The sequence below is a fragment of the Tasmannia lanceolata genome, unplaced genomic scaffold (genome assembly GCF_043159265.1).
Source record: "Tasmannia lanceolata isolate RefF3 unplaced genomic scaffold, GAP_Taslan_0.1 ptg000007l, whole genome shotgun sequence".
In the NCBI taxonomy this organism is placed as follows: Eukaryota; Viridiplantae; Streptophyta; class Magnoliopsida; order Canellales; family Winteraceae; genus Tasmannia; species Tasmannia lanceolata.
Window position 1 is genome coordinate 9,802,058 of NW_027518684.1, and position 16,515 is coordinate 9,818,572.

The 16,515-nt window shown below is 39.0% G+C and overlaps 2 protein-coding genes across 2 annotated transcripts in view; both read left to right on the top strand.

The window, feature by feature from the left end:
• Positions 1–3,027: 3,027 nt before the first annotated feature.
• Positions 3,028–5,256, top strand: LOC143880942 (transcription factor MYB1-like). Its single transcript, XM_077383923.1, has 3 exons — positions 3,028–3,232; positions 3,814–3,943; positions 4,582–5,256. The coding sequence occupies exons 1-3, from the start codon at positions 3,100–3,102 to the stop codon at positions 5,033–5,035; spliced, it is 717 nt and encodes a 238-aa protein (XP_077240038.1). The 5' UTR covers positions 3,028–3,099; the 3' UTR covers positions 5,036–5,256.
• A 4,089-nt stretch (positions 5,257–9,345) lies between these two features.
• Positions 9,346–16,515, top strand: part of LOC143881803 (AP-2 complex subunit alpha-1-like) — a 38,167-nt gene continuing 30,997 nt past the window's right edge. Inside the window, exons 1-2 of the mRNA XM_077385091.1 lie at positions 9,346–9,759; positions 15,888–16,019. Of these exons, the coding sequence (XP_077241206.1) occupies positions 9,628–9,759; positions 15,888–16,019 (264 nt within the window). The 5' untranslated portion in view covers positions 9,346–9,627. The remainder of the gene's footprint in view (positions 9,760–15,887; positions 16,020–16,515) is intronic.

Here is a 16,515-nt window from a genome sequence, read left to right on the forward strand (position 1 = left end):
CGTCGGTGTAGCTAAGTTAGCTACACGTATGTGTAGCTACACTTTTCTCACATATATATATATATATATATATATATATATATATATATATATATATATAGAGGAAACTGTTAGTGAGCTTAAGCTCACCAAACTTATGGTGAGCTAGCTTGCCCAATCACATGGGGGCCCACTTTGTTAGGATGATCCAAAGCATTCATTTGAAAGTCCCTTACATAGATGGGGGGTGTACAAAAAATCAGCTCCATAGGATCATCCTAACCCCTCCATTTGTGGAGGACAAAAATGGACAGACACAAATCTGCCCCATTTTTGTCCTCCACAAATGGAGGGGTTAGGATGATCCTACGGAGCTGATTTTTGGTACACCCCCTATCTATGATAAGGCCTTGCAAATGAATGATTTGGATCACTCCCCAAAATGTGGGACCCATGTGATTGGGCAAGCTAGCTCACCATAAGTTTGGTGAGCTTAAGCTCACCAACACTTTCCTCTATATATATATATATATATATATGTGGGAAAAAGGTTTCTGAGGTATCGCTCACCGTGAGCAGCCCTCTAGATACCCCATTTCCCATAGTTGGTTGACTCATCCAACCCATTGGTTATGTAGGGTTATAGGTGGGATTAGGGTTATGGTTAGGGTTAGGGTTATGGGTTATGGTTATGGTTATGATTAGTGGAGGTTTCCAAATGGATGGCTGCAAGTTAAACTCCTATAAATCGAATGGTTAGGATTATGGTATGGAGGTGGTTTCTTAGGGACACCCTATCTATGTGAGGTCCTATAGAATGAATGGGTAGGATGAGTCAAACAACATGCAGGTGGTGTTTTATAGAGGGCTGCTCACGGTGAGGTATCGTGCAGAAAACGTTAACCCTATATGGGGAAATGTTTTTTGCATGATACCTCAGATAAGTTTTCTCCGCAAGAGCTCAAAAAATCATGTGGGCCCACATTGTTTGGATGATCCAAAGCATTCATTTGATAGACCCTTATTTAGATAGGGTGTGCCCAAAAAATCAGTTCCATAGGATCATCCCAACCCTACGATTTTAGGCCCTTAAAAGCAAAGACCGATTTATCTTTTTGGTTTGGCTTGGAATTTATTAAACTATCGGCCTTCTTAGCGCATGCATCAAAACATAAGGTGTAATATAAGGGCACTGCTAAATCAAAATATGAGGGGAAATGATATATCCACCCCTTTTTTCTTTGGACAACCCCATCTAGGGTAAAAGAGTAGTCATATATACACTAGAAGCAGCTGTCCCAAGTAAGAAAAGGGGAGAATATATCATTTCCCAAATATGATTTGTAAAAGGGAAGTGATGTATCCGACCCTTTTGATTACTTGGGACACCTAGCAGCAATGTATCAATGACTGCATAGGGGCTGATGTACTTCACATCAGGATTCAATGGGGCTGATTGCCACATACACAATGTATCAATGATTGCAGAGGGGCTGATGTACTTCACATTAGAAGGATTCAATGGGGCTGATTGCCACGTACGGTGTCCCAAGTAATCAAAAGGAGCGGATATATCCCTTCCCTTTGTAAAATTATGGCCTCCACCTTATGCATGGGTTTGGGCAGATTGTGGCCCCACTCCATCAAAACAATCGGGGTAAAATGGTGGGCCTCACCCATCAAAACATAAGCATAAGGTTTAAAATGGTGGGCCCTACCCCTCCAACCACCACCACCACTGGCCTCACGTGAGGGTGGGTGAGTGCTGTAGTATAAATGATTGAATAACACCAACTCTAACTGCTTAAGCTTTTGGAGTAATTCGTTCTTTCATAGTCCGTAGGTAATATTATCAAATCTTGTAAACTCGTGCCTTCATTATCTGCCTTCACTTTTACTAATTCAATTGTTTACACTTCGAGTCAATTGTGTTGTATTCACAAAACACCTATTTTGCAATATAGCACCAGAGTCATCCTCTTCTCAGATACCTTGCTTGCAGCATTTTCCATGAATGACATGTTTAAATTATTACCATTCGTTTTAGAAACCTTTTTCATGTACGACAGAAAGGGGCTAAGAAAGAGAGACATCCAGTTTTGTTTTTTATCCTCTATTTTCTATTGAGTTACGTACACTTCACCATTCTCCTCACTATATGACAACCTTGTGGAGAGATGGCAGAATGTGGTTCATATATTCATAGGACCCTCTCCTCTTGAATACTTGGCTCCTTGCCCACTTCATACTGTGACCTTCAATTCGCAGTCCACTAGTCTTTGTTGGAAGTGTAAAATGATTAAATAATCAACTCTAACAGCTTAAGCTTTTGGAGTAATTGGTTGTTTCAGTCTTTCATTTAACACATTATATGCATTGCTCAACAACGCAAAAACCCTGCTCGACTAGGAAGTGGGTCGAGTCGAGTTAACTCAAGTGAGTAACGGGATGGAAACTAAAGCACACTGCTTTTCTTGTTCATATATCAAAGTTCTCCTTTAGAGGTTAGTTTATGTGCAGTTGGTCATTTTACTATTTCAATGACATTGAGTCGACTCATTTGACGAGCGAGTCTGGTTGAGTCAGGCGGGTTTATATTTCATGTTTAGTCGTGCAAGTATTCCTACTCAGATGAAGAGTGAATCTGGTCAATACACGTGGCATAAAATCCAATGAATTTAGTTTTGCCCCTCTTTGAACGTTCATTTTCGTGCCATTACTATATAGGTTGACCCATGCAAGGTGGGGACCACATGAAGTTGGGTTACAAAGTAAATAATTGCTATACAATAATTTGCTTTTGTAGTATATTCGCGTGACACCAGAAAAAAATGTACGTGGAAAGATTTTCATGTGGGAAAAATACACATCTGTGGGGCTTTTCTTTAGTTGGAACTGGAACTCTTCTCTTCGTCTTCTATTTATGTGTAAGATGGACTGGTGGTTGGTCAATGATTGGTGAGCCTGGTTTGGTCATGGATAAAAAAAATCCCACCTCGTGGTCAATAAACTTGCACGTAGTCCCTATAACAACATATAAATGTCTGCACTTCCATAGCAAGGAAAATCAAAGCTCTAAAGTGTAAACAAGCCCAGAGAGAGAGAGAGAGAGAGAGAGAGATGGGTCGGCTTTCAAGCCCGGAGCGCTTCGGCGTTAGAAAAGGAGCATGGACAGAAGAAGAAGATGTTCTTCTAAGGAAATGCATAGAGAAGTATGGAGAAGGGAATTGGCGTTACGTTCCTATAAGAGCAGGTAATATACGAGTTCGTTTTATTCAATGCAACATAACAAGAGAAACACTGATTGCCATGTTTGAAAACCATGAAATTTTTTCTATGGAATATTAGTTTACCCAATGGTGAGAAAAGGTGGGCGAGGGAGAGGGAGAGGGAGAGGGTGATAAAAGGCTGAAAAACAAGGAAAAGAAAAACTAGACTCAGAATACGATTTATTTTTTCCTTTTTTTATGCACTTCTTACCATGTCCTCGCTCGTGACCTCTTAAGTCACTCCACCCACCTTCCCTTGCCACTTGATAAACTAATATTTCATGGAAAAAATTTCATGGCTGCCGAACATGGCCTTAGTCGTAACACGGAGGTGAAACATCCTCCTATATAATACATGGGCTTGTTTCACCTCCGTCCCAGACTAAGTACGTCAGCCTTCCACTTTTTTGAGAAGGGTTGAGATTAAGATTTATCCCAACCCTCCACAAAAAATATCAAAGTTTGATTTGGGCGACACATTTACTCATTTAGTCGCCTCGGGGGTGAAACAATCTCTTATATTATAATAATACATGCTTAATAATACATATATTTAAATTTGCAGGTCTTAGGCGATGCCGTAAAAGCTGTAGGCTAAGATGGTTGAATTATCTTCATCCCGACATCAAGCGAGGTGGGTTTAAGGACGACGAGATTGATCTCATCATCAGGCTTCATAAACTCTTGGGCAACAAGTAGGTGAAAAGTTCTCTTATATTACAATGTAATTGCACTTTTTTAGGGCAACTCAACTCAACTCAACTCAACTCAACTCAACTAAGCCTTTGTCCCAAACTAGTTGGGGTCGGCACTTTTTGTACTTTTTTAGGGCAATGACCAAAACTAACATAAAGAAGGATACCTCCAAAAATAATTGCACATTTAGGGCCTTCTTGGGTACCTCCACAAGTCATTTGCATATGTCGGATATGCATCTAATTTCATCTATATGTTATTTTATAGGCAAAGAATTGTCAAAAAAATAACTTAATATGATAATGCCTTCGAAAATGGCCTTAATGTCCCATTTGCAAATATGATAAAAGATTTCCTCTTCACTAATTCCGTTGTCCAAAAATCAGCCTCACTTTTTTTTTTTGTGATGGTCTACGACTATATATATATAGTGAGAATAATATAAGCCCTCCACAAAAAAAAATAATTTGAAATTAATAATTAAATCAATTAACCCTCTAAATTAAGTCTACTTTTTGCAACACTTAGTGGCAGCAGATTTTCGATCCCTCTTAGAAGTATTTTATTTGCAAATAAGGATCGATTTTGGTATAGTTATTAAAATCACAAGATTAAACTCATTTATTTTTCTCTTTAGGTGGTCACTAATTGCAGGTAGAATTCCAGGTCGGACCGCGAACGATATCAAGAACTACTGGAATACCCATTTAAGTAAAAAGCTTGCGGGCCGTTCAGATGTGGAGAAAGACATGAGTATCACCATGGAGAACAAAGTTATAAAGCCTCAACCTTGGACCTTCTCCCGCAATTCAAAGTGGTTGAGATACCCCATAAACACACAACCGCGAGAAATCATCAGTAATTCAATACCGAAATCACCTCCAGAGGAGTCTATGTTATGGTGGAAGAGTTTGTTGGTTGAGGAAGGAGAGGAAGAGAAGGGGATCTCTTGCTCAATACGTGGAACAGGTGAGGAGTTGGGTACAACCTTTGTGGCTGAAGGCCTTGACGGAGAAGGTGAATGGGACAACTTGCTTATGAGTGGGGATCTTTGGGCTCTTCTGGACACACAACAAGATGCAATAATATAGTCAAGAATTCCAAAAACTTGGATCAGGCACACAAAAAAATAAATTACCAAATCACCTCCCAACATTACTCCGTCCCTATTATAGCTCTTCATTACCGTTGTGTATTTTCCCTTTAATTAGAAGCTGCCTCTTTATTTAAGGATGTAAAAATGGCTAATGTATATACAAGAGAAAGAAAGCAAATTCATTGCCGTGGAGTAGGCAAATAGCCCAACCACGTATCCTTTGTGTTCTCCTTTCTTCTCTTTTTTTTTTTGTTTTATTGTCATTGATTTAATTTTAGAACTATAGTCGTTGATTACCTATTTCCTTTTAGTTTGGATAGTTAAAATCGATTTCTTAACCAATCAGCCCTCCCCCAGTAATAAGCCTCTCTCTCTCTCTCTCTCTCTCTCTCTCTCTCTCTCTCTCTCTCTCTCTCTCTGTGAAACTAACATACTCATACCTCTCTTGGCTTAATTAGAAAACCTAATCTGACTCTCCTTGTATACTATATAGCAGAAGAGAAAAGAAGATAATTTTTTGAAAATTCTATGAGAATCACACCACTTTTTTTGACTTTTTTTAATAAATGCACCCATTCAGCCCACATATTTTCAATCCTACCCCCTCCTTTATGCTTTTTAACAAAGGCATCCATTAAAGCCACATAATTTCAATCTTACCCCCCTTCTTTATGGTTTTTTAATAAAAAATCTATAGGTGATCTTAACCATCCGATTTAAGAGGAATTATGGAAACCTCTATAGATTGGAGGGCTAGGATCAGCCTATGGAAATGATTTTTGGGGCACAACCTATTGATGTTGTGTTCCATCACATGGATGGTTTGGATCAACCTATGACGTGGTCCGTACAGTTCTTTGTCTGCCCGTGCATCGCACGGGGTTTTTTACCAGTATATATATATATATATCATAAGAGAAAATGAGAGAATTTTGTCCATTTAACACGTCAATGTGCATGATTTTTATCGTTTTTTGCCCTCCCCACATATCTGTACACACTATCTATGTGAGGGTATAAAAGGTATGAATGTTCATAATTATTTGCAAAATCTCTGGCATTAACACGTCAATGTGCATGATTTTTACCGTTTTTTGCTCTCCCCACATATCTGTACATACTATCTATGTGAGGGTAAAAAATATATGAATGTTTGGAATTATTTGCAAAATCTGTGGCATTTACACCTCGCTGATAATTTCGAATCTTGATTTGCTAGCCACCTTCTCCAAATGCTATGTCTCGCCCATCCTTTGCAATTGTATGTATTCAGAGATTTGTCTTATTAGATGTGATAAAAAACTGCACGGAAACAATATTTGTTGAAAGGTTGCTAGCAATAATACGTAAAGAAAGAAGCTAGCAATAATAATCATTAGTAAAGTTTGGGAGGGAAAATACGGACAATGGGTACCTTGATATGACAATTACGAAAAAAACTACAAAGAAGAGGTATCAAAATATGACAATTACGAAAAAAACTAATTTTCCTTATTAATTTTTTGAGGATATGACGAATTCAGCACACCTGTAAAAATATTTACAAATTCCGGGCACCTTCGGACAAACAATAGATTATGGAAACCTCTATAGATTGGAGGGCTATGATCAACATATGGAAATGATTTTACAGGCACAACCAATTGATGTTGTGTTCCATCACATGGACGGTTTGGATCAACTTATGATGTGGTCCGTACAGTTTTTTGTCGGCCCGGGTTTTTTACTAGTGTGTGTGTGTGTGTGTGTGTGTATATATATATATATATATATATATATATATATATATATAGAGGAATAAGATTGTACGCTCGATCGTACCTAAAGTTAGGTACGGTAGAGTGCCAAATCACATGGGTCCCCCATTTTTGGTGGGCATCTAAACCATTCATTTGCTAGGCCCCATCATAGATAGGGTGCATACCAAAAATCAGCACCATTGAATCATCCTAACCCCTCTAAAACTGGAGGCCAAAATGGGCAGATTTGTGGACAAACACTGTCCATCCATTTTTGGCCTCCACAAATGGATGGGTTAGGATGATCCTATGGAGCTAATTTTTGGTATGCACCCTATCTATGATGGGGCCTTGCAAATGAATAGTTTAGATGCCCACCAAAAATTGGGGACCCATGTGATTTGGCACTCTACCGTACCTAACTCTAGGTACGGTCGAGCGTACAATCATTTTCCTCATATATATATATATATATATATATATATATATATAGAGAGAGAGAGAGAGAGAGAGAGAGAGAGAATTTATAGAGGTTGTCGAAATTTCCTTTGATTTAGACTCTTTCATGGCAATCATTTTTTGGGGCCCCATTCGTGCCTTGTGGATGTGATCGGTTCCGTTGAACTAATCAACAAACACAAGTGTGGTCCATTAACTAATCAACAAACACAAGTGTGGTCCATTGGTGTTGTCCTCGACTCGAATGGATGATGCTAGTCCCTTGATTTCTTTAGGCCATTCTTTCAGGGCTCCAATCAAGAGAAACCGCAGTGTGATTTTGTTTGTTCGTAGTTGGTGACCTAGACACTTTTTTTTATCCAAAGGAGAATTCTTATGATCTTCGTTAGTCATAATTTAGGTGTAAAACCTCTTCCATAAGGACCTCTTTCTGTCTTTCTTTTCTAATCTCCTCCATTTAACATTTTGTTGATAAAAAAAAAAAGATAAGCAATAAAGACCTTTTGTCTTTCTGTCTCCCTTTTGTCATCCATTTCTCATTGTTTTGTCTTTCTCATTTCTGTCATCCATTTCTCATTGTATTGATTGAAAGAGGATAAGCGTTATCCATTGACTAAAAGGCAAGGAAGGGTTCGCTATAAGAATAAGGGGCCATTTGGATACGCGGGTTTTAGAATCTTGGATTTCCTCAAAATCGTAGACGGGAGACCTGCGTTGTTTTCTGATTTCCCAGCCTTCTTTCTGTAAGCAAGAGAGTAGGAGATCATCCCATGTTTCCAGGTTTTAGTAATCTTAGGATGTTGAAGAGATTTCTAAAACCTGGATTTCTTAATTAAAATCTAAGATTCTGAAGAGAAGCGAAACGGACAGTCTCCTTCTATTGTCTCCCATCTAGTATTTTGAGGAAATCCAAGATTCTAAAATACGCGTATCCAAACGGCCCCTAATAATTCTGGCAGAATTTTAGGCCCTGCTTGGATTGCAGGAAAAAAATACTAATTTTTTATTTTTTTTTGTAGGAAATTCTTTTTTGGTGTCCACCTTTAGAGGGAATTTATATGGTTATGGATAATCTAATTGGAGAAGGAATGAATCATTCAATAACACCACCAACTATACTTTTGCTGGCTGCTTTTAAAGAATGGTTTGGATCATTTTACAAGTGGTCCCCCACTTGTTCTCTTGCCCAGTGTTTTTCTTCGAAAAATAAGTTAATTGTTTTCTTAAACACGTCCAACGTCCGCATTTAAAATGCAAACGATTACTTAGAATCTTAAAATCTTTTGGGAAAAGGAGATTATAGAAAATAAAAATTTTCATGAAATCTCTTTTTTTTTCAAACGGTCAAAACGAGCAGGTTGAGTTTTCATGAAATCTTATTATCTAGTAGAGTAGTAGGTTCGCAATTTTTGGAAAAAAATATGAATTTTTGGGGAAAAAACATACAATAAAGCTATATTTGGCAACCATGAAGTTTTTTTCTTGGAAAATTAGCTTACCCAATGGTGAGGGAGGACGGGAGAGGAATTGAGTGAGGAGAGAGGGTAAGAAAAGGTTGAAAAACAAAGAAACAAAAACTCCTCTTAAAAATTGGTTTATTTTTTCCCTATTTTTAGTTACTTCTCATAAGTCCACTTAGACGAACCCAACGTAGGCCTTTGGATGCTCCCATGAGAAGAGACGACTCGTGCCAAATTTTTTGGAGTAAAAAGAGATAGGGGCAGATCGAAAACAACTTGGGTAGAAACATTGAGGAAAGACTTGATAGATAGGAACATAACAGAGAACTTGACCTTGGATAGGATAGAATGAAAGAACATGATCCACGTAGAAGAACCCAACTAGAACCAGGATTAGAGCCGGGTAGATTCCTTTTACCTTCTTCATGAATTTTCTCTCTCTAAAGGATTCATTTAGCCGACCCCACTAGCTTGGGACAAAGGCTTAGTTGAGTTGAGTTGCTTGTTCTGCGCCCCTCCCACCCCAGATAAACTAATACTCTATGGAAACAAAATTTCATGGACTTGAGTTAGTCATACTTTTGAAAATTTTCATTGAAAAAAACTTCGAAACAAAATTTTCCCTACATCCAAACAGCCAGTTATAATAAATAAATATTAAAAAAGTAGAAAATAAAGGGGAAAAAAAAACGAGCGTGTGGAGAAATGATGGAATGGTGAAAGTCGTCCCCTACACCGGCCGACGACGGCTTTTCCAAAATTTGAGTCCAGCTCTGCAACCACGACCCCCTTTTCATTTCCCTTTCATTCCAATCTAGGGCATCGGATCAGAAAATTTCTCTTAAGATCTCGTTTCTTTTCTCCCTCTTGGATCTGAAAAAAGAATCAGAATCGTTCTGAGTTCGATCTGTGTGTCTGGATCTGAGGAGATGGCCTTGTCTGGAATGAGAGGTCTATCCGTCTTCATAAGTGACGTTCGCAATTGTCAGAACAAGGAACAAGAGAGGCTTCGAGTCGACAAAGAACTCGGTAACATCAGGATTCGTTTCAAGAACGAAAAGGTTAGGGTTAGGGTTTCTATCTGTCTTTTTTTTTGTTTTTGTTTTGTTTTCCAATTCATATGGCTGTTTCCTGCATTCTCAATAGTAGAGCAGTTTTTGATTTAGCTGAATAACAGTTAAATGTTCGTGCTGTTTGTTCTAACCTGGTTTTAGGGTTCTCTTGAATGTTCAGTAAATTGAATTTATTTTTGGTATCAGACTTAATTCCTGACTTTGGCATGACCATGAGAAAACACATGTTTGTGGTTTTTTTTTATTAGATTGCATTTTTGGTCTTGAAATCTTGTGAATCAAAGCGCCAATTTTTTTTTATTAGATTACAGAAACAAACACCTGCTTGACAAACATAATCCTCGAAATTTTCTTTCTGGCTCCAGCAAAAAATGTTAACTAAGAAAAGTGTTATTGTGGGGTGAGAGGGGCTGAAACTCATTTGCCTCTACCAAAAATGAATTGTGGGGAAGAACTATGATTCCGAAGTTAATGCCTGCCTGCTCCTTCGTATTTCATTGAGCAAAGTTTATTACTGTATGCAATTGTTATTTCACTCATATTACTGATTTGGATCTGTACTCATACAATGAATGGGAGGATAATTTTTTTTACATTTAAACAACCATGTCGTTTGTCTTGGCTCCTTTGGCTTTTAAAGTTTCGTATTGAGCCAAGTTTGTAACTAACATGCAATGATGCAAAGCTATATGGTTCGTCAATTTCTCTCTTGAAATGATCAATATCATTATCATCCTTATACTCCAAGACACTTGCCATCTTCTTCTTCACAGTATGCTACATCACCACATTCCGAAAATGAAGGCAAACAATAATGGATTTGGAAGAAGAGTCTTTGTTTCCACCATGCTTAGCAGAGACTCATAAATTCAGGTGGACTAGTAAGGTCATCAAATATTTCCAACATAATGTACGCGGTGAAGCACGGAAGCTCACCCAGTTTTATGGAGGCTAGATCACTTCTGATTGGGAGGAAGTCTTCCCAGGATTGTCAAAGGATTCCTGCAGGTCCCTTATCGGGCCACTTACCTCTTGTTTTCAAGATCAGAAGGGAATTGAGAAGGCAGGCTCCTTTTAAGGTTGAGCAATTGCAGTTGAGTCATTTGGAGTTTAAGGCACTCGTTTTCTTTTCTTTGGGATTCTAAAGGGAGGCCCTCAAATAGGCTGTTCTGGATGTTGAAAGATCTTACACTGATACTTTGGAAGTGGAATAAGGATAATTGTAGTAGCTTATCCTTCGACAAATATCAAGTTAAGAGTAAATTGAATCCTTGGATAGAAAGGGAAGCACATCTCCCTTAACTGTCTTTGAGAGAGAATCTATATCTCATCTAAATCAGGTCAAAGAGAGAATTTTTGGGCGGATCGTCTTTTTTGCTTGTATTGATAAACATTTTTGTGGTATAAGGTGTTTGCCGCTATGTAGACCGTGTCATATTTTTGTTAAATTCCATAATTTTCCCAGTATAGACTGTGTTTGGTGGAGTCCTCCATCTCTCGATGTCGTCAAATTGAATTTTTATAGGGCATCGGTAATACAAGCCTTGCTATGTTTATGCTGATTTGTCTGGTCCCAAGTTGGTGTGGATTCCATATATTGGAGAGGGCCCTTTGATTTAGATTCTCGTGCCCTGTTAGAATCCGAAAGTTCTTGTCTCGTCCATGGACTACAAAGACGAGGTAACATGACCAAACGGTATTCTCAATGGGGAGGACGAGAGGAAAATACTTGAAATGCCATTCACATAAGAGGAAATTGAGAGAGGGCGTGGGTGGTATTCTCAATGGGGAGGGACAGAGCCCCTGGCCCTGATGGTTTCTAACATTTTTTTAGAGTTGTTGGGAATGTGTGAAGGAAGATATATTGCGTTTTTTTCAAAGATTTTTTTGATGGATTGGAGTTGGATCGTGGTAATGAAGCCATGGATTTAAATTTTGGTTTCGGTTCAATTTCAGCCTTCGCCGAAACAGAAATTTCGGCCGAAATCCGGTAAAAAAAAACAATTAATTAATCATTTCGGAAATTTCGGCTGAAATTTGAGAAATCTGAAATTTCGGTTTGGGCCCCAACTGAAATCCGAAATTTCGGACGAAATTTAAAACTATGACCGGAGCCACTTTCATGCATTGATCCCCAGGGTAAAAGGTGCTGCTTCAGTAACAGAATTCCACCCTATTAGTCTGCTTGGGTGTTTGTGTAAAGTTCTTGACAAGGTCCAAGTGGAGCGGTTATAAAGGGTACTCCCCAAAATCATCTCTGGGAGCTAGAGCGTCTTTCTTAGTGAGATACGAATTCTTGATTGCTCCCTGGTTGCTAATGAAGTAGTGGATTACTACCAAAAGGTGGGTCGCGGCGGTGTTGCATGTAAATTGGATATGGAGAAGGCTTCTGATAGGGTAGAGTGGAAATGTTTGGACTACCTGATAAGTAGAATGAGCTTTGGTCCAAGATGGAGATCATGGATTGCGAGATGCATATCGTTTGCTTGGTTCTCCGTCCTTATTAATGGCTCTCCAAAAGGCCTTTTCAAGTCTTCTCAGGGTCTAAGGCAAGGGAACCCTTTATCGCCTTCCCTCTTTGTTATTGTAGTGGAGACTCTTAGCGGATTATTGGAAAGGGGGAAATCTTGTCGATTAATTGAATGTTTTAAGATACGAGAGAATGAGGTTGAAGTCTCTCGGTTATAATTTGCAGATTACACTCTTTTGTTTAGCTCTCCTAATGTGATGAAAGTAATGAATTTGAAAGCCGTTTTGCATTGTTGCGAGGCCATAACGGGGCAAAGATCTAATTTTCATAAGTCCAGAGTCTTTGGCATTCACTTGGAGGAGGGTGTGACTCAATGTTTAGCTGGTATTTTGGGATGTAAGGTAGATACTCTCCCTACCTCGTACGTGGGGTTACCTCTTGGGGAGGAAGGGCCAAAAAGATGAGTTGGGGACATATTGTAGAGAGGGTGGACAAAAGATTGGACACTTAGAAGAGAAATCTAGTGTCCAGGGGAGGAAGAGTCACTCTTATTAAAGCGGCCCTAACCAATATCCTGATCTATCAATTGTCGGTCTTTAGATGCCCCACGATTGTTGTCAAAAGAATAGAGCAAATCTAGAGGCGATTTCTATAGGGGGAAGGGGGGGAATCAGAGGATAAGCGTGGTATTCCCTTGGTTAAGTAGGAAGAAGTCTACAGACCCATAAAAGGAGGTGGCTTGGGTATAAGAAAAACCAAGGAGATGAATATTATCCTTCTAGGGAAATGGCTATGGAGAGTTGGTAAGGAGGAGTCTCATCTATGGGCTAGAGTAATTGGAAGCAAATATGGTGATTCGCCGGGCCATTGGGTTTCAGAAGATAACTTCAGATGTGTAGGGTTGACGATATGGAGAGACATCCCGGGCTTTAGCCACTTGTTTGTAATAGGTACAACACACAAAGTCTACTCACAAGATAGAATTTGTTTTTGGCAAGATAAATGGTGTTCAGATCGGTCTCTACAAGAAATGTTCCTGGATTTGTTTGTCATTGCAGTGAACGAGGATAGTTTTGTGATGGAAAACATGGAAAGAGAGAATGGTGGATGGTAGTGTGGTATGGAAACCTCAGTTCTGAAGGAATTTCTTCAAGAGGGAGCTAGCATCCATTGCTAGGCTTTTGGAGTTGCTGGCAGAGGGCTACATTAAGCAGGATTGGGAAGATAAAAGTGTTTGAATCTTGGATTCATATAGTGATTTCTCTGTCAAGTCCTTCTACCAACATCTAGTGGCACGCCCTGTGTCTTCCCATGTAGCTAGAGTGTGGTCATTCCAGGCACCTCTTAGAGTGTGCACCTTTGGTTGGGTGTCTTTATTGGAAAAGATTCAAACGGTAGACTTTTTACGAAACGGGGAGTTTCTCATCATCAACCATTGTGCCTTATGTATTGAGGCCAGGGAAACCGTGGATCATCTATTCATGAATTGCAAATTTGTTACGAAAGTATGGGGCGAATTACTTAGAAGATTTGGTATTGAGTGGGTTTTTTCCTGCAGAACTCTTGGATCTCCTACTGGGATGTTCGCTAATCCCATGGAAGAAAAAATGGAAAATTCTATGGAACATGTCCTTCCTGGCTACTATTTGGGTGTTGTGGAAAGAAAGGAATGCAAGAGTCTTCAAAGGGGTCTCCAAAAGCTCCTCATTACTTTTTATCAAAGTGATAGCATTGACGATCACTTGGGTTAAGCCACTTCCATGCTTTAAATTCGTTTCAGTGTATGATTTATGGGAAGGTTGGAGGAAGTGTGTAATAGTGTGAAGGTAAAACAAAAAGCAGTTCAAGAATGGGTACCCCCTCCAACGGGCTTTGTTAAGTTTAACTTTGATGGATCTAGTATGGGGAATCCTGGTCCGCTGGGATTGGAGGTGTCCTAGGAAATGAGCTTGGGGAGGTGATTTGGGCCTTCCCAGGTCCATTAGGGGTGGCGGATGCAACAGAGGCAGAGATGTGTGCAGTTCACCAAGGTTTAAAATTGTTGGGGAGAGATCAAATGGCCAACGTAGTGGTTGAAGGGGACTCCCTAAACATCATCCGGTGGCTTAATGGCTCGCAGAATCGCCCTTGGAGATTTGATAGTCTCTTCGATGAGATGCTTGTCGGATCTTCTTATGTAGTGTTCCAGCATTTTTACCAATACGCCAACTCGGTGGCGGATAGTCTAGCAAGAGAAGGAGTCTCTAAAGAAGTTTTGGCTTTGTTTGATTCTCTTCCTCCTTGATTTTTGTGGCCTTTGTGGAAGCGTTTAGTCTCGTTCTTGTTTGTTTTTATCTCTTTTGTATCTTGACCACCTCGGTCCTTTTTTCTTTGCAATAAATTGGCTACCATTCAAGAAAAAAAAAAAACCAAATGGCACATGCGAAACAGAGATCAGTATCTGCCCTATTATGTAAGGGGATTGATTGTACAATTAGAGTTCATGTTGGGAAGCTTAGATTGGTTTATTCAGAGCTGTTGGGGCTAAAGGAATGAAATGAGGCAGAGATGTTTAATAATAAGACTCGGTATAAGATTTGCTTGTAACTGACTTTTAAGGCCATTTCATGGTGGAGGCCTAGAGGCTGATCCATCAAACATGATCGAGTGGATGAACAATAGAAGGAACATCCATTGATGGTATACCATGGAGGAGATTCTCAATGTTGTATCAAAGCAGAGGGTTTCTTTTCATCATATTCATTCAGAGGCAAAGCAGAGGGTTTATTCAGAGCTGGTAGGGCGTAGACTGGCTTATTCAGAGCTGGTAGGGCGTAGACTGGTTTATTCAGAGCTGGTAGGGTGTAGACTGGTTTATTCAGAGCTGGTAGGGCGTAGACTGGTTTATTCAGAGCCGGTACGGCTAAAAGACTGTAATGAGGCAGAGATGTATGATGTTAAGACAAGGGATAAGATCCTCTTGTAACTCACTTTTAAGTTTCTGTCATGGTAGTTGATTCCATGGAGGAGATTCTTGATGCTGTATCAGAGCAGCGAGCTTCTTTTTCGTTATATTTATTTATGAGTCCAGTCTATTATCTTTAGGTGATAGTGAACTCTATTTGTTGAAAGCTCCTTGTTCTTTTTTGGAGTGCTCTTATTTTACGGGGAAGAGATTTTGATCTAGGATCTCAAGTAATATTATTAATTTGATTTTTATGCATTTCACATTCATTGATTGATCGTGTTCATAGCCGCCCACCTTTTTTTTTTTTTTGTTTTATGGATTTTAGTTTCCTTAAGTGTTGCCTACAAAAAACAAGTTTCTTTAAATGTACAATTGTACAAATCTACATAATATTAAACTTAGTACCAACAATGAGTTCTCTGATGTATTTTTTGTTACATTGGAGTTGCTTGCTAAAAGTTCCATGAAAGAAGCAATGGTTTCCCATTTCTTCAATCTTTTGCCCATAAGTATTTGGCCCTTGGTTAATGATCTTTATACATTGTTCGTGTTGTTAACTCTCGGTTTACTGAAAATCTGTCAAAAGAGCTCGATATTTTTTCTATTCTTAAATTACTAACCAAAGTCCAATGAACTTTTTCTGTTCATAATATGAACCTTGTAAGTTGTTAATGACGGACCTCTTGTATTTTTTGACAGGGATTGACACCTTATGAGAAAAAGAAATATGTTTGGAAAATGCTTTACATTTATATGTTGGGTTATGATGTAGATTTTGGTCATATGGAGGCTGTTTCTCTAATATCTGCACCAAAGTATCCTGAGAAGCAGGTAAGTTCTCATTCCCTTCTTGAATTGCATTTCTACGTCTTATTTAGCTTGTTCTTGGTTCGGGCTTAAATGCCTTTAAGGATTGCTGCTGCTTGAATGTTTGGGTCGAGGAAGCTTCTCTTATCACCGTAAGCTGGCTTAAGGGAGTTTCATGCCCTCTTGAGATTTTGTTGTTTTTCTAGAAAGACCGAGTCATTAAGCTTGTGCTTTGTTGAGTGCTCCTTCTCTCATATTCTATAGAATGATACTCCAAGTGACATGCTAGCTAATTTTTGGGGTCCTTTGTAACGATATAGCCATTTGGGGTGACATGCTAGAGTTATGATTTTTTCCTTTGTTTTTCTTCCTTTATTTTTGTCTTTCTTAGGCTTTTGCCTTTTCTCATATTGTAACATTTCAGAACAAAAGGCTCATGCTTTAACCTATTGATGGTATTGACCTATTTCTCACAAGATTAAGCAACCTTCTCACCTGTAATTGAATGGGGAATTCTATG

Coding starts and splice junctions, on each gene's coding strand:
- LOC143880942 (XM_077383923.1), top strand. CDS start 3,100: ATGGGTCGGCTTTCAAGCCCGGAGCGCTTCGGCGTTAGAAAAGGAGCA. Junction 3,233..3,813: donor TTACGTTCCTATAAGAGCAG/GTAATATACGAG, acceptor TTAAATTTGCAG/GTCTTAGGCGATGCCGTAAA. Junction 3,944..4,581: donor CATAAACTCTTGGGCAACAA/GTAGGTGAAAAG, acceptor TTTTCTCTTTAG/GTGGTCACTAATTGCAGGTA.